Here is a 27778-nt window from a genome sequence, read left to right on the forward strand (position 1 = left end):
TAACGGCTACTTCTCAGAGAGTTTTGAATCATCAAGAGGAGTTAAACAAGGGTGTCCGCTGTCACCATATCTATTCGTTATGGCCATCGAAATCCTAGATATTAAAATCAGATCCAATAACATTAGAGGATTTGAAATCCAAGGCTTAAAAACAAAGGTGTCCATGTATGCCGATGACTCTAGTTTTATATTAAGTCTGCGAGCTAGATACCATGTCTCATTGAAGATCTAGATAACTTTTCTGTACTCTCTGGACTAAAACCTAATTATGATAACTGTACAATAATACGTATTGGATCTTTAAAAAATACAACTTTTACATTACCCTGCAGTTTACCTATAAAATGGGCTGATGGTGAAGTAGACATACTTGGTATTCATAACACAAAATATATAAATAAGCTCTCCATAATGAATTTCAATACAAAACTTGTAAAAATAGACAAGATCCTGCAACCATGGAGAGGTAAATACCTGTCTATTTATGGAAAAATTGCCCTGATTAACTCCTTAGTCATATCTCAGTTTACTCACTTACTTATGGCGCTGCCTACTCCTGGTGATTTATTTTTCAAATAATATGAGCAAAAAATATTTTGCTTTATCTGGGACACTAAACCAGGCAAAATAAAATGAGCCTATCTATATAATGAATATGAATTAGGTGGGTTGAGGTTATTAAATATAAAAGCACTTAACCTCTCTAAAAGCTTCACTCATTCAAAAGTTGTATTTGAACCCTAAATGGTTCTCAAGTAGGTTACTAAGAAATTGTTTAAAAATTGCCTTTTCGCCTTTGTGCAGATTGCCATGTCTCATTTTCGATTAATTGAAAACTATTAATTGAAAACTATATCTCTCTGCATTGCAGAGCTGGCTACAATTTCAATTTCATCCCCCTGAAAAGATAGAACAAATATTACAACAAATATTATGGCTGAACTCAAATGTGCTGGTTAATAAAATACCTGTATTTATGGGAAAGAAAAGGTATTTTGTTCTTAAGTGATATTGTAAATTGGAATGGTAGAGTTATGTCCTTCATGGAGGTCTGCTCAATCCAAGAGTACAACCAATTGATTACAGCATTGCCCCAAAAATGGAGGAGGTAGGGAACTGGTCTGTCTGCCTGCCCAATATAAAGGATCAAAACTGGTGGAGGAATAAAAACAGCATAAATAGGAAAGTATACCAGTATAGCAACAAAATGTATACCAACAAAATGTTGAATATTTGGGGCAAAAAATCATTGAAGCTCTGCAGATTTTGTTGTGAGGATACAGAATCAATAGACCATTTATTTTGTTATTGCCCTCAGGTAGCCTGTTTCTGGTCTCAGGTTCAGGAATGGCTGAAAATGAATAGCATTCATCTAGAACTGACCCTAGAAATAGTACTGTTAGGAGATCTGAAGAGACCGGTTCAGTCAATTACTAATATACTAATACTCTTAGTAAAAGTATTTATCTTCAACTCGCAATCTGTGGATTCTATTCAATTAGATAGATTGAAAATGTACGTTAAACATCACAGCATAGTTGAAAGATATGTGTTAAGTAGAATCCCGAAGTGGGTGGCCAGTAGAGATAGATGGGATGGGCTGAGGAAATGGTTGGGATGTGGAATTGGAGACAAATGGGAGTAGAGTTGCTGTGCGGGAAATAGAATGATGGTCAAAGATAAACATTTTTTAAGTCTAAATACAACATAATAAAAAGTATGTTTGAATGACACTGAGTGGCAGTGTTTTTACAACTAATGCCGGTTTGCCTGAGGCTGATGCCGTGCAGGTGTTTGTACACATGCATATACACACACTCTCATTCAAATAAACACATACAAGAACACACACATAAATGTAATAGTGCCAGACATGCACACAAACATATACAGTTGGCATTGCTTTTATGATTTTAGTTGTCTTTGATGTCCTTTGTTTTAAATTGATATACTTTAAATAAAAACATTTTTGCATTGTTTGCTGTTTTCTATCTTTTTATTATTTTCTCTTTCGTTCAATCTCTTGGTTGTTGGTGCATTGCGGGGTTCTTGGGGGTGGGGAATGGAATTAATTGTGTTTTTTATTTTTATTCTTGGGGGGACTGTGGGAGGGGTCTTGAATGGTTCTGTGTGTCACTCTGGATGGGAGTCTGTTGGATGACTGGTATGATGTAGTTGTTGAGCGGCTTTACTGCAAGTATATTGTACATTTAAAAAAACTCCCGCAGTGTGCCAGACTATGCGGTGGATATCCGCACGTTGGCAGCTGAGAGTGCCTGGAACGTGGAAGCGCTGTTCGACATGTTCCTGCACGGAATATCGGAGGAAGTAAAGGACAAGCTTGCAGCCTGGGAACTACAGACGGATCTCGACTCGCTCATCGCCCTAACCATTTGGATCGATGGGTGACTACGGGAGTGAAGGAAGGAGAGGAGGTACGATTTCACTCACCCGCCCAAGCCTCACCTCCGAAGCATTCCGGAAGTCCCCTACGGATCGGTTGCCGAGAGAACCCGAGGCTACCCGATTTCCCCCGAGAGTCTCCAAAGTCTGCCGATTCACCTCTTCCCGAGCCGATGCAACTAGGCAGAGCTAGGCTGTCCCCAGCCGAACGGCTAGACAGGCTTCACACTAAGAGTTGCCTGTATTACTGGTCATTTCGTCTCCACTTGTCCACTTAAAGACAAAGCTCAACGGTAGGAGCAAGAACTTTGGTGGGCCATACAGAGAACTTTTCCTCTCCCCTTACTTGCACCCCTTTTCATGCTATCTTGCTGTGGGGAAACCAGTTGAAATTTCTCCGGATACTCATCGACTCTGGGGCAGTTAAGAGCTTTATGGATGCTACCCTGGCGTCCGAGCAGGGCATCCACACTAAAGTAGTGGTATCTAGGGATGTAACCCCCAGCCTGACCAGTAGTGGTATCTAGGCATGTAACCCCCAGCCTGACCAGTAGTGGTATCTAGGCATGTAACCCCCAGCCTGACCAGTAGTGGTATCTAGGCATGTAACCCCCAGCCTGACCAGTAGTGGTATCTAGGCATGTAACCCCCAGCCTGACCAGTAGTGGTATCTAGGCATGTAACCCCCAGCCTGACCAGTAGTGGTATCTAGGCATGTAACCCCCAGCCTGACCAGTAGTGGTATCTAGGCATGTAACCCCCAGCCTGACCAGTAGTGGTATCTAGGCATGTAACCCCCAGCCTGACCAGTAGTGGTATCTAGGCATGTAACCCCCAGCCTGACCAGTAGTGGTATCTAGGCATGTAACCCCCAGCCTGACCAGTAGTGGTATCTAGGCATGTAACCCCCAGCCTGACCAGTAGTGGTATCTAGGCATGTAACCCCCAGCCTGACCAGTAGTGGTATCTAGGCATGTAACCCCCAGCCTGACCAGTAGTGGTATCTAGGCATGTAACCCCCAGCCTGACCAGTAGTGGTATCTAGGCATGTAACCCCCAGCCTGACCAGTAGTGGTATCTAGGCATGTCACCCCCAGCCTGACCAGTAGTGGTATCTAGGCATGTCACCCCCAGCCTGACCAGTAGTGGTATCTAGGCATGTCACCCCCAGCCTGACCAGTAGTGGTATCTAGGCATGTCACCCCCAGCCTGACCAGTAGTGGTATCTAGGCATGTCACCCCCAGCCTGACCAGTAGTGGTATCCAGGGATGTAACCCCCAGCCTGACCAGTAGTGGTATCTAGGCATGTAACCCCCAGCCTGACCAGTAGTGGTATCTAGGCATGTAACCCCCAGCCTGACCAGTAGTGGTATCTAGGCATGTAACCCCCAGCCTGACCAGTAGTGGTATCTAGGCATGTAACCCCCAGCCTGACCAGTAGTGGTATCTAGGCATGTAACCCCCAGCCTGACCAGTAGTGGTATCTAGGCATGTAACCCCCAGCCTGACCAGTAGTGGTATCTAGGCATGTAACCCCCAGCCTGACCAGTAGTGGTATCTAGGCATGTAACCCCCAGCCTGACCAGTAGTGGTATCTAGGCATGTAACCCCCAGCCTGACCAGTAGTGGTATCTAGGCATGTAACCCCCAGCCTGACCAGTAGTGGTATCTAGGCATGTAACCCCCAGCCTGACCAGTAGTGGTATCTAGGCATGTAACCCCCAGCCTGACCAGTAGTGGTATCTAGGCATGTCACCCCCAGCCTGACCAGTAGTGGTATCTAGGCATGTCACCCCCAGCCTGACCAGTAGTGGTATCTAGGCATGTCACCCCCAGCCTGACCAGTAGTGGTATCTAGGCATGTCACCCCCAGCCTGACCAGTAGTGGTATCTAGGCATGTCACCCCCAGCCTGACCAGTAGTGGTATCCAGGGATGTAACCCCCAGCCTGACCAGTAGTGGTATCTAGGCATGTAACCCCCAGCCTGACCAGTAGTGGTATCCAGGGCTTTGTTGTTTCATAACAGAATGGAGGTAAATGTGTTTGAGGCCCATCAATGGGCTACCTTTAATTCAGTTGTAGATGTCACAAATCCCGCTTCCTGAGTCTGTGTTTGCCTGTGTTTCTGTCCTGGAGTGTGTTTCCGGTGTCCTGGAACGCACCCTGTCTGGTTGCCGGGCGAATTAGCTTGTTGGGAGATCGATGTTCACCCGCACCTGTATCCCATCAGTAATCTGCACACCTGTCCTGATCATCACCTCTCCCCTTCAAAAGCTCTGACCTGACATCCATTCCCTGCCGGATCGTTAGCCATGAACAGTATGTTGTGCCATAGTATCAGCCTCAAGTTGGATAGAATTTGTTTTGTTGTTTTTTTCGTATTGCTTGCCTTAAACTTACCTCCGTTTGTTCTGTCTTCAGTTACTCACCCGGATCATTTACCCCATTCCCGCCTGGTCGTCGGAGGATTCCGCTACCCCATTGGATCCACCTATTTACTCCCATCAACTCACCACAGCTGCCCGCTACGCCACCTGGATATATCTACCCATTTACATTCACTTGTAAATAAATACTCACCTTCTTCCTACTCTCCTTGTCCTGGTCTGCTTCTGGGTTCGATTTTGAAAGAACGTGACAGTAGATGAATGGTACAGTAACAGTGCAGTACTCACAGGTCTGTTTTCTCTTGAAGATCCTGTGTGACTCATGCCATATGGTCGCATTGTCATCATGCAGCTTGTACATTCGCTCCTTTTTCCAAGAGGAAGACTTCACTTTCATCAGCTTTCCCCCCACCAGCAGGAACTGAAGGTCCACATCTCCCTCTAAACCTAGTGGGGTCACACAGAGGTTAGAGGTCAGGCAAACATTAACCGTCACGTAAAAGAGCTGCATCATTTGGCTCCCAAACGGCTCCTCATTCAAAATGCTTGAAAATCGACCTAGAACCAAAAATGGTTGATAAGGTTGTTAAGTTTGTTGTGGGTGTTATGGTTGTTAAGGTTGTCATGGTTGTTATGGGTGTTATGGTTGTTAGGGTTGTCATGGTTGTTAAATGTGTTATGGGTTTTGTGGTTGTTCTGGGTGTCGTGGTTGTTAAGGTGTTATGGGTGTTACAGAAGAAGATCTTCAAAGGTAAGGCATGAATTATATCGTTATTTCTGAGTTTTATGTCGCACCTGGCTCGTTGAAATCTGATTTTCATGTGTTTGTATGCGGGGTGCTGTCCTCAGATAATCGCATGGTCTGCTTCGCCGTAAAGCCTTTTTGAAATCTGACACTGCGGCTGGATTAACAAGAAGTTAAGCTTTATTTTGATGTATTATACATGTATGTTTTGTGAATTGTTATTATGAGTATTTCTGTTTTTCTATTTGGTGCCCTGCAATTTCACTGGATGTTGTCAAATCAATCCCGTTACCGGGATCTTTTTAAGGTTGTTATGGTTGTTATGTTCGTTATGGTTGTTATGGTTATTATAGTGCTATGGGTGTTATAGTGTTATGGTGTTATGGGTGTTATAGTGTTATGGTGTTATGGGTGTTATAGTGTTATGGTGTTATGGGTGTTTTGGTGTTATGGGTGTTTTGGTGTTATGGTGTTATGGGTGTTTTGGTGATATGGTTGTTATGGGTGTTATAGTGTTGTTGTGTGTGTTGTGGTTTTTATGGGTGTTATAGTGTTATGGTTGTTGTGGTGTTATAGTGTTATGGGTGTTATAGTGTTATGGGTGTTATAGTGTTATGGGTGTTATAGTGTTATGGGTGTTATAGTGTTATTGTGTGTGTTGTGGTTGTTATGGGTGTTATAGTGTTATGGTTGTTATGGGTGATATAGTGTTATGGTTGTTGTGTGTGTTGTGGTTGTTATGGGTGTTATAGTGTTAATGTTGTTATGGTTGTGATGGGTGTTATGGTTGTTAATGTTGTTAAGAGTGTTATAGTGTTATAGTGTTATAGTGTTATGGTTGTTATGGGTGTTATAGTGTTATGGTTGTTGTGTGTGTTGTGGTTGTTATGGGTGTTATGGTTGTTAATGTTGTTAAGAGTGTTATAGTGTTATGGTTGTTGTGTGTGTTAAGGGTGTTATAGTGTTATGGTTGTTAATGTTTGTAACGGCGTTCGTCTGTTGAAGGAGAGTCGGACCGAAATGCAGCGTGGTGGTTACTCATGTCTTTTAATGAAGAATAGCGATACATGAAATAACTATATATAAACAAAACAACAAACGGAACGCGAAAACCTGTTACAGCCTATCTGGTGGTACTACACAGAGACAGGAACAATCACCCACCAACCTATTACAGCCTATCTGGTGAAACTACACAGAGACAGGAACAATCACCCACCAACCTAATACAGCCTATCTGGTGAAACTACACAGAGACAGGAACAATCACCCACCAACCTAATACAGCCTATCTGGTGAAACTACACAGAGACAGGAACAATCACCCACCAACCTAATACAGCCTATCTGGTGAAACTACACAGAGACAGGAACAATCACCCACCAACCTAATACAGCCTATCTGGTGAAACTACACAGAGACAGGAACAATCACCCACAAAATACACAGTGAAACCCCGGCTACCTAAATATGGTTCCCAATCAGAGACAACGAGAATCACCTGACTCTGATTGAGAACCGCCTCAGGCAGCCAAGCCTATGCTAGACACACCCCTAATCAGCCACAATCCCAATGCCTACAAAAAAAACAATACGACAACACAATAAACCCATGTCACACCCTGGCCTGAACAAATAATTAAAGAAAACACAAAATACTAAGACCAAGGCGTGACAATGTTGGTATGGTAGTTTTGGGTGTTATGGTTGTTATTATTGTTATGGGTGTTATAGTGTTGTTAATGTTGTTTTGGGCGTTATGGGCGTTATGGTGTTATAGTGCTATGGTTGTTATGGTTGTTAATGTTGTTATGGGTGTTATGGTTGTTAATGTTGTTATGGGTGTTATAGTGTTATGGTTGATATAGGTGTTATAGTGTTATGGTTGATATAGGTGTTATAGTGTTATGGTTGATATAGGTGTTATAGTGTTATGGTTGTTGTGGTTGTTATGGGTATTATAGTGTTATAGTTGTTGTGGTTGTTATGGTGTTATGGTTGTTGTAGTGTTATGGTTGTTGTGTGTGTTGTGGTTGTTATGGTGTTATAGTCTTATGGTTGTTGTGGTGTTATGGTTGTTGTGTGTGTTGTGGTTGTTATGGTGTTATAGTCTTATGGTTGTTGTGGTGTTATGGTGTTATGGTTGTTGTGGTGTTATGGTGTTATGGTGTTATGGTTGTTGTGTGTGTTGTGGTTGTTATGGTGTTATAGTCTTATGGTTGTTGTGGTGTTATGGTTGTTGTGGTTGTTATGGTGTTATAGTCTTATGGTTGTTGTGGTGTTATGGTGTTATGGTTGTTGTGTGTGTTGTGGTTGTTATGGTGTTATAGTCTTATGGTTGTTGTGGTGTTATAGTCTTATGGTTGTTATGGGCGTTATGGTGTTATAGTGCTATGGTTGTTATGGTTGTTAATGTTGTTATGGTTGTTAATGTTGTTATGGGTGTTATAGTGTTATGGTTGATATAGGTGTTATAGTGTTATGGTTGATATAGGTGTTATAGTGTTATGGTTGATATAGGTGTTATAGTGTTATGGTTGTTGTGGTTGTTATGGGTATTATAGTGTTATAGTTGTTGTGGTTGTTATGGTGTTATGGTTGTTGTAGTGTTATGGTTGTTGTGTGTGTTGTGGTTGTTATGGTGTTATAGTCTTATGGTTGTTGTGGTGTTATGGTTGTTGTGTGTGTTGTGGTTGTTATGGTGTTATAGTCTTATGGTTGTTGTGGTGTTATGGTGTTATGGTTGTTGTGTGTGTTGTGGTTGTTATGGTGTTATAGTCTTATGGTTGTTGTGGTGTTATGGTGTTATGGTTGTTGTGTGTGTTGTGGTTGTTATGGTGTTATAGTCTTATGGTTGTTGTGGTGTTATGGTGTTATGGTTGTTGTGTGTGTTGTGGTTGTTATGGTGTTATAGTCTTATGGTTGTTGTGGTGTTATGGTGTTAACGAGCTGGTCTTGTTAGTTTTTGCTTCACAATTAGCTTTTTTATTATCAAGATTTATTTAAACAGCAATGGATATGCAACAAAGGGTATGCACACTATTCATAACGTTTAGTCTGAAGGGATGCACGATCCAGTCATCATGCACTGTTTGAATGAACGTTTCTAAAGGCTTTCCCAAGAAACCTTGGGAAACAATTAAATGTTGACTGCAGAGTAGGTCTGTCTGGCAGAATCCTAACCACTACCATTATAAACACAATCCTAACCACTACCATTATAAACACAATCCTAACCACTACCATTATAAACACAATCCTAACCACTACCATTATAAACACAATCCTAACCACTACCATTATAAACACAATCCTAACCACTACCATTATAAACACAATCCTAACCACTACCATTATAAACACAATCCTAACCACTACCATTGTAAACACAATCCTAACCACTACCATTATAAACACAATCCTAACCACTACCATTATAAACACAATCCTAACCACTACCATTATAAACACAATCCTAACCACTACCATTGTCAACACAATCCTAACCTCAACCTCTTGTAAATATGACCTGATCAGTTTATATGGGACGGATTTCCCATTGGTTTTCCTTTACTTTTAGCAGTGGATAGTTTCTGTTCCTGTCTTTAAGCTGACTAATCCGTTTCCAGTGAGACATGGAAACTCAGAGAGACATGCTCTTTAAAAACAGACTCTTTATCCCATCCACTATACCGACCTCTAACCAATATAAACACCAGCTAATAACAGTCAGTCAGTCTGCCAGCCAGTTAGCCAGACGGTCGGTCGGCCAGTCAATCAGCCAGCCAGTCAGTCAGTCAGCCAATCTGTCAGTCAGCCAGTCGGTCAGTAATCCAGTCAGCCAGTCAGTCAGTCAGTAATCCAGTCAGCCAGTCAGTCAGTCAGCCAATCGGTCAGTCAGCCAGTTGGTCAGTAATCCAGTCAGCCAGTCAGTCAGTCAGTAATCCAGGCAGCCAGTCATTTAGTCGGTCAGTCAGTCAGCCAGTCAGTCAGCCAGTCGGTCAGTAATCCAGGCAGCCAGTCGTTTAGTCGGTCAGTCAGCCAGTCAGTCGGTCAGTAATCCAGGCAGCCAGTCGTTTAGTCGGTCAGTCATCCTGTCAGTCAGTCAGCCAGTCGGTCAGTAATCCAGTCAGTCAGTAATCCAGGCAGCCAGTCGTTTAGTCGGTCAGTCAGTCAGCCAGTCAGTCAGTCCGTGTGTCTGTACCCATGTTTGGGTGTAATGAAACATTGCAGTATTTTTAATTAAAACAGTATTTACATCTGCAGTAGTAACGGTTGGGCTAGTCTGGGGCTTCACACCCCTCATTTAAAGGGGCAATCTACATTTTACATCCATTCTTAGCTTATAAATAAAAAATATACACCAATTGATTCCTGAAATATATAACTTATAAATGCCTTATAAATGCTTAGTTCAACTGTCACACTCCATGAGAACCCAAAATATAAGCTTGTTTTACTCCAATGTTTGTAAACAAAGTACATGTAAACAAACACTGTACAGCCTCAAAACATGTTTAAAAAGATCCTGTTACTGTAATATCATGGATGGTCAATCCTTGCATCCATAGCTTTGACCTTTCTCCAGCTCTCAGCTTTACGCTCTGTTAATGTTTCAATTGCTGATTGCTGCTTTATTGTAAATAATGTAGACAAGGCACCTTTTATACACACAGCCCAACCTGAACACATCTTACCCTGAACACAGCCCAACCTGAACACATCTTACCCTGAACACAGCCCAACCTGAACACATCTTACCCTGAACACAGCCCAACATGAACACAGCCCAACCTGAACACATCTTACCCTGAACATATCCTAACATGAACACAGCCCAACATGAACACAGCCCAACATGAACACAGCCCAACCTGAACACATCTTACCCTGAACATATCCTAACATGAACACAGCCCAAAATGAACACAGCCCAACGTGAACACAGCCCAACGTGAACACAGCCCAACGTGAACACAGCCCAACGTGAACACAGCCCAACCTGAACACAGCCCAACCTGAACACAGCCCAACCTGAACACAGCCCAACCTGAACACATCTTACCCTGAACACAGCCCAACCTGAACACAGCCCAACCTGAACACAGCCCAACCTGAACACAGCCCAACGTGAACACAGCCCAACCTGAACACAGCCCAACCTGAACACAGCCCAACCTGAACACAGCCCAACCTGAACACAGCCCAACCTGAACACATCTTACCCTGAACACAGCCCAACCTGAACACAGCCCAACCTGAACACAGCCCAACCTGAACACAGCCCAACCTGAACACATCTTACCCTGAACATATCCTAACATGAACACAGCCCAACCTGAACACATCTTACCCTGAACACAGCCCAACATGAACACAGCCCAACCTGAACACATCTTACCCTGAACATATCCTAACATGAACACAGCCCAACCTGAACACATCTTACCCTGAACACATCTTACCCTGAACATATCCTAACATGAACACAGCCCAACCTGAACACATCTTACCCTGAACACAGCCCAACATGAACACAGCCTAACCTGAACACATCTTACCCTGAACATATCCTAACATGAACACAGCCCAACCTGAACACATCTTACCATGAACACAGCCCAACATGAACACAGCCCAACCTGAACACATCTTACCCTGAACACAGCCCAACATGAACACAGCCCAACCTGAACACATCTTACCCTGAACATATCCTAACATGAACACAGCCCAACATGAACACATCTTACCCTGAACACAGCCCAACATGAACACATCTTACCCTGAACACAGCCCAACCTGAACACATCTTACCCTGAACACAGCCCAACATGAACACAGCCCAACATGAACACAGCCCAACATGAACACAGCCCAACCTGAACACATCTTAACATGAACACAGCCCAACATGAACACAGCCCAACATGAACACAGCCCAACCTGAACACATCTTACCCTGAACATATCCTAACATGAATGCAGCCCAACATGAACACAGCCCAACATGAACACAACCCAACCTGAACACAGCCCAACGTGAACACGGGTCAACGTGAACACGGGTCAACGTGAACACGGGTTAACGTGAACACGGGTTAACGTGAACACGGGTCAACGTGAACACGGGTCAACGTGAACACGGGTCAATGTGAACACGGGTCAACGTGAACACGGGTCAACGTGAACACGGGTCAACATGAACACGCGTCAACGTGAACACGGGTCAACGTGAACACGGGTCAACATGAACACGGGTCAACCTGAACACATCTTACCCTGAACATATCCTAACATGAACACAGCCCAACATGAACACAGCCCAACATGAACACAGCCCAACCTGAACATATCTTACCCTGAACATATCCTAACATGAATGCAGCCCAAAATGAACACAGCCCAACATGAACACAACCCAACCTGAACACAGCCCAACGTGAACACGGGTCAACGTGAACACGGGTCAACGTGAACACAGGTCAATGTGAACACAGGTCAACGTGAACACGGGTCAACGTGAACACGGGTCAACGTGAACACGGTCCAACGTGAACACGGTCCAACGTGAACACGGGTCAACCTGAACACATCTTACCCTGAACATATCCTAACATGAACACAGCCCAACATGAACACAGCCCAACATGAACACAGCCCAACCTGAACACATCTTACCCTGAACATATCCTAACATGAATGCAGCCCAACATGAACACAGCCCAACATGAACACAACCCAACCTGAACACAGCCCAACGTGAACACGGGTCAACGTGAACACGGGTCAACGTGAACACGGGTCAACGTGACCACGGGTCAACGTGACCACAGGTCAACGTGAACACGGTCCAACGTGAACACGGTCCAACGTGAACACGGTCCAACGTGAACACGGGTCAACATGAACACGGGTCAACATGAACACGGGTCAACATGAACACGCGTCAACGTGAACACGGGTCAACGTGAACACGGGTCAACGTGAACACGGGTCAGTGGAAGGTGGTGGAAGGAAAGAGAGGACTGCAAGGTGGTGGTAGGAAAGAGAGGACTGCAAGGTTGTGGAAGGAAAGAGATGACTGCAGGGTGGTGGAAGGAAAGAGATGACTGCAAGGTGGTGGAAGGAAAGAGAGGACTGCAAGGTGGTGGAAGGAAAGAGAGGACTGCAAGGTGGTGGTAGGAAAGAGAGGACTGCAAGGTGGTGGTAGGAAAGAGAGGACTGCAAGGTGGTGGAAGGAAAGAGAGGACTGCAGGGTGGTGGTAGGAAAGAGAGGACTGCAGGGTGGTGGTAGGAAAGAGAGGACTGCAAGGTGGTGGTAGGAAAGAGAGGACTGCAAGGTGGTGGTAGGAAAGGTGGTGGTAGGAAAGGTGGTGGTAGGAAAGAGAGGACTGCAGGGTGGTGGTAGGAAAGAGAGGACTGCAAGGTGGTGGTAGGAAAGAGAGGACTGCAGGGTGGTGGTAGGAAAGAGAGGACTGCAGGGTGGTGGTAGGAAAGAGAGGACTGCAAGGTGGTGGTAGGAAAGAGAGGACTGCAGGGTGGTGGTAGGAAAGAGAGGACTGCAGGGTGGTGGTAGGAAAGAGAGGACTGCAGGGTGGTGGTAGAAAGAGAGGACTGCAGGGTGGTGGTAGGAAAGAGAGGACTGCAGGGTGGTGGTAGGAAAGAGAGGACTGCAGGGTGGTGGTAGGAAAGAGAGGACTGCAGGGTGGTGGTAGGAAAGAGAGGACTGCAAGGTGTGGTAGGAAAGAGAGGACTGCAGGGTGGTGGTAGGAAAGAGAGGACTGCAGGGTGGTGGTAGGAAAGAGAGGACTGCAGGGTGGTGGTAGGAAAGGTGGTGGTAGGAAGAGAGGACTGCAGGGTGGTGGTAGGAAAGAGAGGACTGCAAGGTGGTGGTAGGAAAGAGAGGACTGCAGGGTGGTGGTAGGAAAGAGAGGACTGCAGGGTGGTGGTAGGAAAGAGAGGACTGCAGGGTGGTGGTAGGAAAGAGAGGACTGCAGGGTGGTGGTAGGAAAGAGAGGACTGCAGGGTGGTGGTAGGAAAGAGAGGACTGCAGGGTGGTGGTAGGAAAGAGAGGACTGCAGGGTGGTGGTAGGAAAGAGAGGACTGCAGGGTGGTGGTAGGAAAGAGAGGACTGCAGGGTGGTGGTAGGAAAGAGAGGACTGCAGGGTGGTGGTAGGAAAGAGAGGACTGCAGGGTGGTGGTAGGAAAGAGAGGACTGCAGGGTGGTGGTAGGAAACGAAGGACTGCCAGGTTGGTCGGTAGGAAGAGACGAGGACTTGCAAGGTGGTGGTAGGAAGGTGGTGGGTAGGAAAGGTGGTGGTTAGGAAAGAGAGGACGCCAGGGTGGTGGTAGGAAGAGAGCGACTCTGCCGGGTGGTGGTAGGAAAGAGAGGACTGCCCAAGGTGGGTGGTTAGGAGAAGACGGACTGCAGGGTGGTGGTAGGAACGAGAGGACTGCAGGGTGGTGGTAGGAAGAGAGGACTGCAAGGGTGGTGGTAGGGAAAGGTGGTGGTAGGAAAGAGAGGACTGCAGGGTGGTGGTAGGAAAGGTGGGTGGTAGGAAAGGTGGTGGTAGGAAAGGTCGGTGGTAGGAAAGAGAGGACTGCAGGGTGTGGTGGTAGGAAAGGTGGTGGTAGGAAAGGTGGTGGTAGGAAAGAGGAGGACTGCAGGGTGGTCGTAGGAAGAGAGGATCTGCAGGGGTGGTGGTAGGAAAGAGAGGACTGCAGGGTGTGGTAGGAAAGAGAGGACTGCAGGGTGGTGGTAGGAAGAGAGGACTGCAGGGTGGGGTGGTAGGAAAGATCTGGTGGTAGGAAAGTGGTGGTAGGAAAGGTGGTGGTAGGAAAGGAGAGGAACTGCAGGGTGGTGGTAGGAAAGGTGGTGGTAGGAAAGGTGGTGGTCGGAGGAAAGGTGGTGGTAGGAAAGAGAGGACTGCAGGGGTGGTGGTAGGAAAGGTGGTGGTAGGAAAGGTGGTGGTAGGAAAGGTGGTGGTAGGAAAGAGAGGACTGCAGGGTGGTGGTAGGAAAGGTGGTGGTAGGAAAGGTGGTGGTAGGAAAGGTGGTGGTAGGAAAGGTGGTGGTAGGAAAAGGTGGTGGTAAGAAAGGTGGTGGTAGGAAAGAGAGGACTGCAGGGTGGTGGTTAGGAAAGGTGGGGTAGAACGATGGTGGTAGGAAAGGTGGGTGGTAGGAAAGAGAGGACTGCAGGGTGGTGGTAGGAAGGTGGTGGTAGGAAAGGTGGTGGTAGGAAAGGTGGTGGTAGGAAAGAGAGGACTGCAGGGTGGTGGTAGAAAGAGAGGACTGCAGGGTGGTGGTAGGAAAGAGAGGACTGCAGGGTGGTGGTAGGAAAGAGAGGACTGCAGGGTGGTGGTAGGAAGAGAGGACTGCAGGGTGGTGGTAGGAAAGAGAGGACTGCAGGGTGGTGGTAGGAAAGAGAGGACTGCAGGGTGGTGGTAGGAAAGGTGGTGGTAGGAAAGGTGGTGGGTAGGAAAGGTGGTGGTAGGAAAGAGAGGACTGCAGGGTGGTGGTAGGAAAGGTGGTGGTAGGAAAGGTGGTGGGTAGGAAGGTGGTGGTAGGAAAGGTGGTGGTAGGAAGGTGGTGGTAGGAAAGGTGGTGGTAGGAAAGAGAGGACTGCAGGGTGGTGGTAGGAAAGGTGGTGGTAGGAAAGGTGGTGGTAGGAAAGGTGGTTGGTAGGAAAGGTGGTGGTAGGAAAGAGGACTGCAGGGTGGTGGTAGGAAAGGTGGTGGTAGGAAAGGTGGTGGTAGGAAAGGTGGTGGTAGGAAAGAGAGGACTGCAGGGTGGTGGTAGGAAAGGTGGTGGTAGGAAAGGTGGTGGTAGGAAAGGTGGTGGTAGGAAAGAGAGGACTGCAGGGTGGTGGTAGGAAAGGTGGTGGTAGGAAAGAGAGGACTGCAGGGTGGTGGTAGGAAAGGTGGTGGTAGGAAAGGTGGTGGTAGGAAAGAGAGGACTGCAGGGTGGTAGGAAAGGTGGTGGTAGGAAAGGTGGTGGTAGGAAAGGTGGTGGTAGGAAAGAGAGGACTGCAGGGTGGTGGTAGGAAAGGTGGTGGTAGGAAAGGTGGTGGTAGGAAAGGTGGTGGTAGGAAAGAGAGGACTGCAGGGTGGTGGTAGGAAAGGTGGTGGTAGGAAAGGTGGTGGTAGGAAAGAGAGGACTGCAGGGTGGTGGTAGGAAAGGTGGTGGTAGGAAAGGTGGTGGTAGGAAAGAGAGGACTGCAGGGTGGTGGTAGGAAAGGTGGTGGTAGGAAAGAGAGGACTGCAGGGTGGTGGTAGGAAAGGTGGTGGTAGGAAAGGTGGTGGTAGGAAAGGTGGTGGTAGGAAAGGTGGTGGTAGGAAAGAGAGGACTGCAGGGTGGTGGTAGGAAAGGTGGTGGTAGGAAAGGTGGTGGTAGGAAAGGTGGTGGTAGGAAAGAGAGGACTGCAGGGTGGTGGTAGGAAAGGTGGTGGTAGGAAAGGTGGTGGTAGGAAAGAGAGGACTGCAGGGTGGTGGTAGGAAAGGTGGTGGTAGGAAAGAGAGGACTGCAGGGTGGTGGTAGGAAAGGTGGTGGTAGGAAAGGTGGTGGTAGGAAAGGTGGTGGTAGGAAAGGTGGTGGTAGGAAAGGTGGTGGTAGGAAAGAGAGGACTGCAGGGTGGTGGTAGGAAAGGTGGTGGTAGGAAAGGTGGTGGTAGGAAAGGTGGTGGTAGGAAAGAGAGGACTGCAGGGTGGTGGTAGGAAAGGTGGTGGTAGGAAAGAGAGGACTGCAGGGTGGTGGTAGGAAAGGTGGTGGTAGGAAAGGTGGTGGTAGGAAAGGTGGTGGTAGGAAAGGTGGTGGTAGGAAAGAGAGGACTGCAGGGTGGTGGTAGGAAAGGTGGTGGTAGGAAAGGTGGTGGTAGGAAAGGTGGTGGTAGGAAAGAGAGGACTGCAGGGTGGTGGTAGGAAAGGTGGTGGTAGGAAAGGTGGTGGTAGGAAAGAGAGGACTGCAGGGTGGTGGTAGGAAAGGTGGTGGTAGGAAAGAGAGGACTGCAGGGTGGTGGTAGGAAAGGTGGTGGTAGGAAAGGTGGTGGTAGGAAAGGTGGTGGTAGGAAAGGTGGTGGTAGGAAAGGTGGTGGTAGGAAAGAGAGGACTGCAGGGTGGTGGTAGGAAAGGTGGTGGTAGGAAAGGTGGTGGTAGGAAAGGTGGTGGTAGGAAAGAGAGGACTGCAGGGTGGTGGTAGGAAAGGTGGTGGTAGGAAAGAGAGGACTGCAGGGTGGTGGTAGGAAAGGTGGTGGTAGGAAAGAGAGGACTGTGGCAAAGATGTTTTACATCTTCATAAAACATTTTCCATTTTCTTCAACAAAGAATGTTTGCAGGAAAAAGAGAAATTCAGCAAAGATAGAAAAACCTCAGTAACAGCAACATAAAGAACCCTTCGATGTAAGCCAGTGTTGTTCTCATAGTTGATCTGTTGGCTGTTTCTATATGAACCACAGGCTGACCAGCAGCACTGCATAGATGAGTGTGTTTTCCTGACAAGTGTTGGAGGGAAAATAAAGCATTCCACATTCTAACCCCAACGTCAAACCAGATGTAGATGTTACTGTGAAAAGTTGAAAAGTTTTACAACGTCCTAGTGCTTTGTGCCAGACAGAGTTTAGAAAGTGCTCCCTTGATGATTAAACAGCTCCATAACAATCACATATTGCATTCTGGGAGCTCAACAGCCACACCACAGTCGTCTAAACATTGTTTACAACAGTTACAGTATAAAGACACCCTATAGGCATATTGTAACTGGGACTGAAAGGACATCCAACCTTTATTGAAGATTTAGATGAGCAGGGCTCCCATGCAAAAGACACATGGTCTCAATGGGACTTTCTATGTAAATAAAGACACATGGTCTCAATGGGACTTCCTATGTAAATAAAGACACATGGTCTCAATGGGACTTCCTGTGTAAATAAAGACACATGGTCTCAATGGGACTTCCTGTGTAAATAAAGACACATGGTCTCAATGGGACTTCCTATGTAAATAAAGACACATGGTCTCAATGGGACTTCCTATGTAAATAAAGACACATGGTCTCAATGGGACTTCCTGACTTCCTGTATAAATAAAGACACATTTACACACTTCCTGTGTAAATAAAAAGACACATGGTCTCACTGGGACTTCCTGTGTAAATAAAGAGATCTAGTTTCCATGGGACTTCCTGTGTAAATGTTATTATTTTATTTCACCTTTATTTAACCAGGTAGGCTAGTTGAGAACAAGTTCACATTTGCAACTGCAAAAGGCATGAGGAGGTAGGCAATAAATAGGCCATAGGAGTGAATAATTACAATTTAGCAGATTAACACTGGATAAAGAGTGAGTCATTTAAAGAGATCTGGTCTCACTGGGACTTCATGTGGTCCTGTGTGGCTCAGTTCGTAGAGCATGGCGCTTGCAACACCAGGGTTGTGGGTTAGATTCCCACAGGGGACCAGTATGAAAAAGGTAAGAGAACGTGTGCACTCACAACTGTAGTGGCTCTGGATAAGAGAGTCTGCTAAATGACTCAAATGTAAATACATCCCTACTGTTTGTTTATTTATTCTATGTACTGTATGTTGATGTCGTCCACGTGACTGATTCATGTTTGGAATAGTAAAAAGGCTCATACTATGTATCCTGATATTTTGTCATTACGACATGCCTTCATATCACCACTATCAATACTATTTTCATAGCTGATTTTCTACATTGTTGAGCCATTTTAGGATTTGATGCGGCATTCCTGCACACTCCTTGCGAGAAAATGCTCCAATCACAATTGTAGGCATGGGTGGCGGTGGTGTGCCTTGCCAAAAGAAGATCCAGGAGTAGTACTTTGTCTACCGCCAGCCTGTTTATTCAGCAACTGCCATGCTATGTCTTTGCAATAATATAACAGACTGCACTGAAAGCCGACAGTCAGGTAACACCTAAGAGTTTGCCATTCTCCTGTTCTCGCGTGCCCTTGGAACACCTCCTCTGATTTAGTACTTTTCAGACATTTATGTGAACAATACATCAGGAACACCTTTCACTTCTCTCCTCTAATATATCCCGATGCTACCGATGCTACCGATGCTTCCTTTAGAAATGTGCAAAAATAAGCTCAAAAGTCATGACATTTGCAGGTCTGCGAGGACAGGGCGTGTTCCCTACACTGCAAAAAATAATGATAATGCTTCATTTTAAGGGGTCTCTATTACAGGGTAATAACACTGAAACAACAAGTAAGACACAGCCAAGACAACACAGGAGTGGCTTCGAAACAAATCTCAATGTCCTTGAGTGGACAAGAAATTTGCATCCTGTACTAACTCCAAAAAGTTCTAGGACACTGTAAAGTCCATGGAGAATAAGAACACCTCCTCCCAGCGCCCACTGCTCTGAGGTTAGGAAACACTGTCACCACATTCTTATCAGCAGACTCAACAGCCTTGGTTTCTCAAATGACTGCCTCGCCTGGTAAACCAACTACTTCTCTGATAGAGTTCAGTGTGTCAAATCGGAGGGCCTGTTGTCCGGACCTCTGGCAGTCTCTATTGGTGTGCCACAGGGTTCAATTCTCGGGCCCACTCTCTTCTCTGTATACATCAATGATGTTGCTCTTGCTGCTGGTGATTCTCTGATCAACCTCTATGCAGACGACACCATTCTGTATACTTCTGGCCCCTCTTTGGACACTGTGTTAACTAACCTCCAGACGAGCTTCAATGCCATACAACTCTCCTTCCGTGGCCTCCAACTGCTCTTAAATGCAAGTAAAACTAAATGCATGCTATTCAATCGATCACTGCCTGCACCTGCTCGCCCATCCAGCATCACTACTCTGGACTAGAAGTCGACCGATTATGATTTTTCAACGCTGATACAGATTATTGGAGGACCAAAAAAGCCGATACCGATTAATCGGACGATTTGTATTTATTTATTTGTAATAATGACAATTACAACAATACTGAATGAACGCTTATTTTAACTTAATATAATACATCAATAAAATCAATTTAGCCTCAAGTAAATAATGAAACAGGTTCAATTTGGTTTAAATAATGCAAAAACGAAGTGTTGGAGAAGAAAGTAAAAGTGCAATATGTGCTATGTAAGAAAGCTAACGTTTAAGTCCTTGCTCAGAACATGAAAGCCGGTGGTTCCTTTTAACATGAGTCTTCAATATTCCCAGGTAAGAAGTTTTAGGTTGTAGTTATTATAGGAATTATAGGACTATTTCCCTCTATACCATTTTTATTTCATTAACCTTTGACTATTAGATGTTCTTATAGGCACTTTAGTATTGCTAGTGTAAAAGTATAGCTTCCGTCCCTCTCCTTGGCTCCTCCCTGGACAACGACAACAGCCACCATCGAAGCAACGTTACCCATGCAGAGCAAGGGAAACAACTACTAGAAGGCTCAGAGCGAGTGACGTTTGAAACGCTATTAGCGCGCACTAACTAGCTAGCCGTTTCACTTCGGTTACACCAGCCTCATCTCAGGAGTTGATAGGCTTGAAGTCATAAACTGCGCAAAGCTTGAAACACAACGAAGAGCTGCTAACAAAACGCAGATACTTAGATACTTGTATGCTCAGTCAGATTAGGACATGTTAGATAATATCTAGTAATATCATCAACCATGTGTAGTTAACTAGTGATTATGATTGATTGTTTTTTATAAGATAAATGTAATGCTAGCTAGCAACTTACCTTGGCTTACTGCATTCGCGTAATAGGCAGTCTCCTTGTGGAGTGCAACGAGAGAGCGGCAGGTCGTTATTGGGTTGGACTAGTTAACTGTAAGGTTGCAAGATTGAATCCCCCGAGCTGACAAGGTGAACATCTGTCGTTCTGCCCCTTAACGAGGCAGTTAACCCACCGTTCCTCGGCCGTCATTGAAAATAAGAATGTGTTCTTAACTGACTTGCCTAGTTAAATAAAGATTAAATAAAATAAATAAAATAAAATATATATATATTTAATTTTTTAAAGGCACGCCGGCTCCCAAAAATACAGATTTCTGATTGTTATGAAAACTTGATATCGGCCCTACTTGATATCGGCCCTAATTAATCGGCCATTCCGATTAATCGGTCGACCTCTACTCTGGACGGCTCTGACTTAGAATACGTGGACAACTACAAATACCTGGGTGTCTGGTTAGACTGTAAACTCTCTTTCCAGACTCACATTAAGCATCTCCAATCCAAAATTACATCTAGAATCGGCTTCCTATATCGCACCAAAGCATCCTTCACTCATGCTGCCAAACATACCCTCGTAAAACTGACCATCCTACCGATCCTCAACTTCAGCGATGTAATCTATAAAATAGCCTTCAGCACTCTACTCAACAAACTGGATGCAGTCTATCACAGTGCCATCTGTTTTATCACCAAATCCCTATATACTACCCACCATTGCGACCTGTACGCTCTCGTTGGTTGGCCCTCGCTTCATACTCGTCGCCAAACCCACTGGCTACAGGTTATCTACAAGCCTCTGCTAGGTAAAGCCCCGCCTTATCTCAGCTCAATGGTCACCATAGCAGCACCCACTCGTAGCACGCGCTCCAGCAGCACTGGTCACTCCCAAAGCCAATTCCTCCTTTGGTCGTATTTCCTTCCAGTTCTCTAATGCCAATGACTGGAACAAACTGCAAAAATCTCTGAAGCTAGAGACTCACATCTCCCTCACTAGCTTTAAGCACCAGCTGTCAGAGCAGCTCACAGACCACTGCATCTGTACATAGCCCATCTGTAAACAGCCCATCTATCTGTCTACCTATCATCCCCATACTGTATTTATTTATTTATTTTGCTCCTCTGCACCCCAGTATCTCTCCCTGCACATTCATCTTCTGCCGATCTACCATTCCAGTGTTTAATTGCTATATTGTAATTACTTCGCCACCATGGCCTATTTATTTCCTTAACTTACCTCATTTGCACTCACTGTATATAGACTTTTTGTTTTCTTTTGTTCTACTGTATTATTAACTGTATGTTTTGTTTATTCCACGTGTAACTCTGTGTTGTTGTATGTGTCGAATTGCTATGCTTTATCTTGGCCAGAACTTGTTCTCAACTAGCCTACCTGGTGAAAAAAAAGAAAAAAAGAGGCCAAATCCAGGACTTGAACATCTCTGGAGAGACCTGAAAATAGCTGTGCAGCAACGCTCCCCATCCAACCTGACAGATCTTGAGAAGAATGGGAGAAACTCCAAATAGAGTTGTGCAAAGCTTGTAGCATCACACCCAAGAAGACTCAAGGCTGTAATCGCTGCCAAAGGTGCTTCAACAAAGTACTGAGTAAAGGGTCTGAATACCTACGTAAATGTGATATGAGTTTTTTTTACATCAATTTGCAACATTTATAAAGATTTGTTTCTGCTTTGTTATTATGGGATATTGTGTGTAGATTGATGATGAGCTTGGAGGGTACTATGGTGTTGAATGCTGAGCTATAGTCAATGAACTGCATTCTTACATAGGTATTCCTCTTGTCCAGATGTCATAGGATGCCACCTTTCCAACAAGTCAGTTCGCCAAATGTTATTGTGAAGTGGAAATGTCTAGGAGCAACAAAGGCTCAGCAGCGAAATGGTAGGCCACACAAGCTCACAGAACGAGACCGATGAGTGCTGAAGCACATAGATGATTTGTACGTACTGTCTTTGGTTGCAAGACTCACCACCGAGTTCCAAACTGCCTCTGGTAGCAACGTCAGCACAATAACTGTTTGTCTGGAGCTTCATGAAATGTGTTTCCATGGCCGAGCAGCCGCACACAAGCCTAAGATCACCATGCGTAAATGCCAAACGTCGGCAGGAGAGAAGTAAAGCTCACTACCATTGGACTCTGGAGCAGTTGAAACACGTTCTCTGAAGAGTGGGGGCTGTTCTAGCAGAAAATGGGGACTAACTCCATATTAATGCCCATGATTTCAGAATGAGATGTTCGACGAGCAAGTGTCCACATACTTTAGTGTATATTGGAGAAACGTTTCTATACCTTCTCTGATGATAGCTAGCTAGTAAGCTAATTGTTGTATATTCTTCTTCACTCCCACAGACTCCCACAAGGTCTCAGACTCCAGGATGGGACAATGCTTACAAAGAAACAGATAAAGAAGAAACAGACAAGGATGATTTCCTTTGCTACTTGTAATGTTAAAAAGGGTAGAGAATGACGATCTCGTTTTCTCATAATTAGCTATCTAGCTAGCTAGGCTACTCACCAGACTATAGGCTGCAGATTTGAGTCACTACTATTAAAATAGTTATTTTATGTTATGGAGTAGGCCAATATATCTTTGTTAATTCTAATGAATACACTTATTAACCCAATAATAAAAATCCATATTGTTTTGTAGGAAATGTAAGGTATTTTTACATGTTGCGATAAAGTTGACTAAAGTCCTTAGAGCGGCCTCAATTCGTTGGGGAATGGACTCTACAAGGTGTCGAAAGTTTTCCACAGGGATGCTGGCTCATGTTGACTCGAATGCTTCCCACAGTTGCGTCAAGTTTCCTGGATGTCCTTTGGGTGGTGGACGATTTTTGATACACATGGGAAACAGTTGAGTGTGAAAAACCCAGCGGCGTTGCAGATCTTGACATACTCAAACTGGTTTGCCTTCCACCGACTACCATACCCCGTTCAAAGGCACTTAAATATTTTGTCTTACCCATTCACCTTCTGAATGGCCCACAATCCATGCCTCATTTGTCTCACAAATCCTTCTTTAACCTGTCTCCACTTCATCTACACTGATTGAAGTGGATTTAACAAGTGACATCAATAAGGGATCATAGGTTTCACCTGGTCAGTCTATGTCATGTTCCTAATGTTTTGTATGGTCACTGTATATACAGGAGGTAACATACTATGTAGGTAGACATTGTATATACAGTGCCTTGCGAAAGTATTCGGCCCCCTTGAACTTTGCGACCTTTTGCCACATTTCAGGCTTCAAACATAAAGATATAAAACTGTATTTTTTTGTGAAGAATCAACAACAAGTGGGACACTCATGAAGTGGAATGACATTTATTGGATATTTCAAACTTTTTTAACAAATCAAAAACTGAAAAATTGGGCGTGCAAAATTATTCTGCCCCCTTAAGTTAATACTTTGTAGCGCCACCTTTTGCTGCGATTACAGCTGTAAGTCTCTTGGGGTATGTCTCTATCAGTTTTGCACATCGAGAGACTGACATTTTTTCCCATTCCTCCTTGCAAAACAGCTCGAGCTCAGTGAGGTTGGATGGAGAGCATTTGTGAACAGCAGTTTTCAGTTCTTTCCACAGATTCTCGATTGGATTCAGGTCTGGACTTTGACTTGGCCATTCTAACACCTAGATATGTTTATTTTTGAACCATTCCATTGAAGATCTTGCTTTATGTTTTGGATCATTGTCTTGTTGGAAGACAAATCTCCGTCCCAGTCTCAGGTCTTTTGCAGACTCCATCAGGTTTTCTTCCAGAATGGTCCTGTATTTGGCTCCATCCATCTTCCCATCAATTTTAACCATATTCCCTGTCCCTGCTGAAGAAAAGCAGGCCCAAACCATGATGCTGCCACCACCATGTTTGACAGTGGGGATGTGTGTTCAGGGTGATGAGCTGTGTTGCTTTTACGCCAAACATAACATTTTGCATTGTTGCCAAAAAGTTCAATTTTGGTTTCATCTGACCAGAGCACCTTCTTCCACATGTTTGGTGTGTCTCCCAGGGGGCTTGTGGCAAACTTTAAACGACACTTTTTATGGATATCTTTAAGAAATGGCTTTCTTCTTGCCACTCTTCCATAAAGGCCAGATTTGTGCAATATACGACTGATTGTTGTCCTATGGACAGAGTCTCCCAGCTGTTCCTCTGTGGAGAGGAACTCCTCAGTAAAAGGCACATGAAATCCAGTTTGGAGTTTGCCAAAAGACACCTAAAGGACTCAGACCAAGATTCTCTGGTCTGATGAAACCAAGATTGAACTCTTTGGCCTGAATGCTAAGCGTCACATCTGGAGGAAACCTGGCACCATCACTACGGTGAAGCATGGTGGTGGCAGCATCATGCTGTGGGGATGTTTTTCAGTGGCAGGGACTGGGAGACTAGTCAGGATCGAGGGAAAGATGAACGGAGCAAAGTACAGAGAGATCCTTGATGAAAACCTGCTCCAGAGGGCTCAGGACCTCAGACTGTGGCGAAGGTTCACCTTCCAACAGGACAACGACCCTAAGCACACATCCAAGACAACGCAGGAGTGGCTTCAGGACAAGTCTCAATGTCCTTGAGTGGCCCAGCCAGAGCCCGGATTTGAACCCAATCAAACATCTCTGGAGACCTGAAAAAAGCTGTATAGCAATGCTCCCCATCCAGTCTGACAGAACTTGAGAGTATCTGCAGAGAAAAATGGGAGAAACTCTCCAAATACAGGTGTGCCAAGCTTGTAGCGTCATACCCAAGAAGACTCAATGCTGTAATCGCTGCCAAAGGTGCTTCAACAAAGTACTGAGTAAAGGGTCTGAATAATTATGTAAATGTGATATTTCCAGTGGGTTATGGGCTATTGTGTGTAATGTATCTGTAACGTATGAAAATGTAGAAAAAGTCAAGGTGTCTGAATACTTTCCGAAGGCACTGTACATTTTTGTATTCTTCTCTTGCCTCTTAAGGGGAAAGGAATCTAAAAGTAGCTGAAAGTAATCCGATTACTTTTCTGAGTTTGGGTAATCCAAAAGTTACATAGTTACAAATGTTGGACAGGTAACTAGTAACTGTAATGGATTACATTTAGAAAGTAAGTTACCCAACCCTGGTGGTGAGTCAGTTGGACATAGTTCACATGTTAAGTAGTATCTGTTAATTACTGCTCTGTCCTTCCTTGTTAATTTAAGTGTAAATTGGAGTTAAATGAATGTACTTTTTTTGGTTAGGATAAGGTAAGACAAAATCAAGGGGTATATCAATGACTGTGGCCACAGTTAATTGCAGTCAGATACAGCAAGTTGCAGCCTATCCAGCATACAACAACGCCTAAGGTGCATTGGCTACCCTTTATCACTTATCATTCACAGAAGGAAGGAGTTGGCTCCTGGGATGTATTCTCCGTTGTTGGCTGCCTCTCTCTGCCTGCTCCCTGGTTGGCTGCCTCTCTCTGCCTGCTCCCTGGTTGGCTGCCTCTATCTACCTGCTCCCTGGTTGGCTGCCTCTCTCTACCTGCTCCCTGGTTGGCTGCCTCTATCTACCTGCTCCCTGGTTGGCTGTCTCTCTCTGCCTGCTCCCTGGTTGGCTGCCTCTATCTACCTGCTCCCTGGTTGGCTGCCTCTCTCTACCTGCTCCCTGGTTGGCTGCCTCTATCTACCTACTCCCTGGTTGGCTGCCTCTCTCTGCCTGCCTCCAGACATAATAACATCTGATCTGGCTGCACACAAACATGTTGTTGCTCATCAATAAACCACATTGTTAATTCCAAACGTTAAGTATTTATTCTACTTATTCTTCCTAGGACAATAACGACCATTACTTTGTCCTTGGTTTAACACCTGCCCTACACAAGACGCAGGACAACACTCTCAGTCAGTTAGCCCTACACAAGACGCAGTACAACACTCTCAGTCAGTTAGCCCTACACAAGACGCATGACAACACTCTCAGTCAGTTAGCCCTATACATGACGCATGACAACAATCTCAGTCAGTCAGCCCTATACAAGACGCAGGACAACAATCTCAGTCAGTTAGCCCTATACAAGACGCAGGACAACAATCTCAGTCAATCAGCCCTACACTAGAGGCAGGACAACAATCTCAGTCAATCAGCCCTACACTAGAGGCAGGACAACAATCTCAGTCAATCAGCCCTACACTAGAGGCAGGACAACAATCTCAGTCAATCAGCCCTACACTAGAGGCAGGACAACAATCTCAGTCAATCAGCCCTACACAAGACTCAGGACAACAATCTCAGTCAGTTAGCCCTATACATGACGCATGACAACAATCTCAGTCAGTCAGCCCTACACAAGACGCAGGACAACAACCTGTCAGTCAGCCCTATACATGACGCATGACAACACTCTCAGTCAGTCAGCCCTACACAAGACGCAGGACAACAACCTGTCAGTCAGCCCTATACATGACGCATGACAACACTCTCAGTCAGTCATCCCTATACAAGACCCAGGACAACAATCTCAGTCAGTCAGTCAGCCCTACACAAGAAGCTGGACAACAATCTCAGTCAGTCAGTCAGCCCTACACAAGACGCAGGACAACAATCTCAGTCAGTCAGCCCTATACAAGACGCAGGATAATAATCTCAGTCAGTCAGCCCTATACAAGACGCAGGATAATAATCTCAGTCAGTCAGCCCTACACAAGACGGGCAGGATAATAATCTCAGTCAGTCAGCCCTATACAAGACGCATGACAACAAAATCAGACAAACAAATCACATTCCACTCAAGCATTACTGGTCACAACGCCCATTGAGGAATGGAATCAAACGGATGTTGCAGTGGTTCGGGTAGTAGAGCATAAAAGAGAAGGTTCTCTAAATATGAACAGATATCACACAATAGTCCATATATCTGCAGCTCAACCTACCATGTTTTCCCGCTTTGTCGTTTGATTCCATTCGGATTCGATAAGATCAGTCCCAAATTGCCTGTGCGTAAAGTCACTCCACAGGTCAGAAATGACGCGCACGTACAAATCCAAGTGTCTCTATGGACAAATAGCAAAGCGGCGATAGAAAGCGTTGGGCACTTTCGGCTGCCGATTAGATCCAGACAGACAGTGCGCAAAGTAGCCGGTAGTCTACAGCATAACCAGTACGAAGTATGCGCCCTGCCCTTCAGCCCAACCAGCCAACACCCTCCGCACCGCCACACCGGTCGGACGGGTGATCGTATTGCAGCCTGGGCTAGGCTACACCTCTTCATGGAATTCCTGACGCAGGGGAAATTCTGATTTGTTTTCCAATACATATTTCTACTGCTGTGTGTCTTTGTGTTTCCTTGCACAAAGGACAGTCCTTACTCAAGGGACAGTCCTATCCGGGATCCTTGGGACGTCCTTACTCTAATCCCTAACCATAAATTTTATTTTACCATAATCTTAATCTTTACTTTAACAATTTTAAATGTCAACTTCAATGGAATAGCGACATCCAAAGGACCCTTCATTACCCACCGTCTCTGACTTTACCCGAAGCCAGTAGCTACCTTGACTCTCTGCTCGACC

General features: G+C 45.2%; 1 protein-coding gene across 2 annotated transcripts in view; it reads right to left on the reverse strand.

Moving 5' to 3' along the window:
- Positions 1–27443, reverse strand: part of LOC109882109 (1-phosphatidylinositol 4,5-bisphosphate phosphodiesterase delta-1) — a 92482-nt gene extending 65039 nt beyond the window's left edge. The window contains exons 1-2 of one of the 2 annotated variants that reach the window (XM_031796919.1): positions 27140–27443; positions 5081–5239 (exon numbers count right to left, since the gene is read on the reverse strand). In XM_031796919.1, coding sequence (XP_031652779.1) covers positions 5081–5239; positions 27140–27170 — 190 coding nt within the window. In that variant the 5' untranslated portion in view covers positions 27171–27443. The remainder of the gene's footprint in view (positions 1–5080; positions 5240–27139) is intronic. The other variant, XM_031796921.1, reaches the window with a different exon arrangement.
- Positions 27444–27778: the final 335 nt, after the last annotated feature.

This window comes from Oncorhynchus kisutch, linkage group LG18 (genome assembly GCF_002021735.2).
Source record: "Oncorhynchus kisutch isolate 150728-3 linkage group LG18, Okis_V2, whole genome shotgun sequence".
Classification (NCBI taxonomy): Eukaryota; Metazoa; Chordata; class Actinopteri; order Salmoniformes; family Salmonidae; genus Oncorhynchus; species Oncorhynchus kisutch.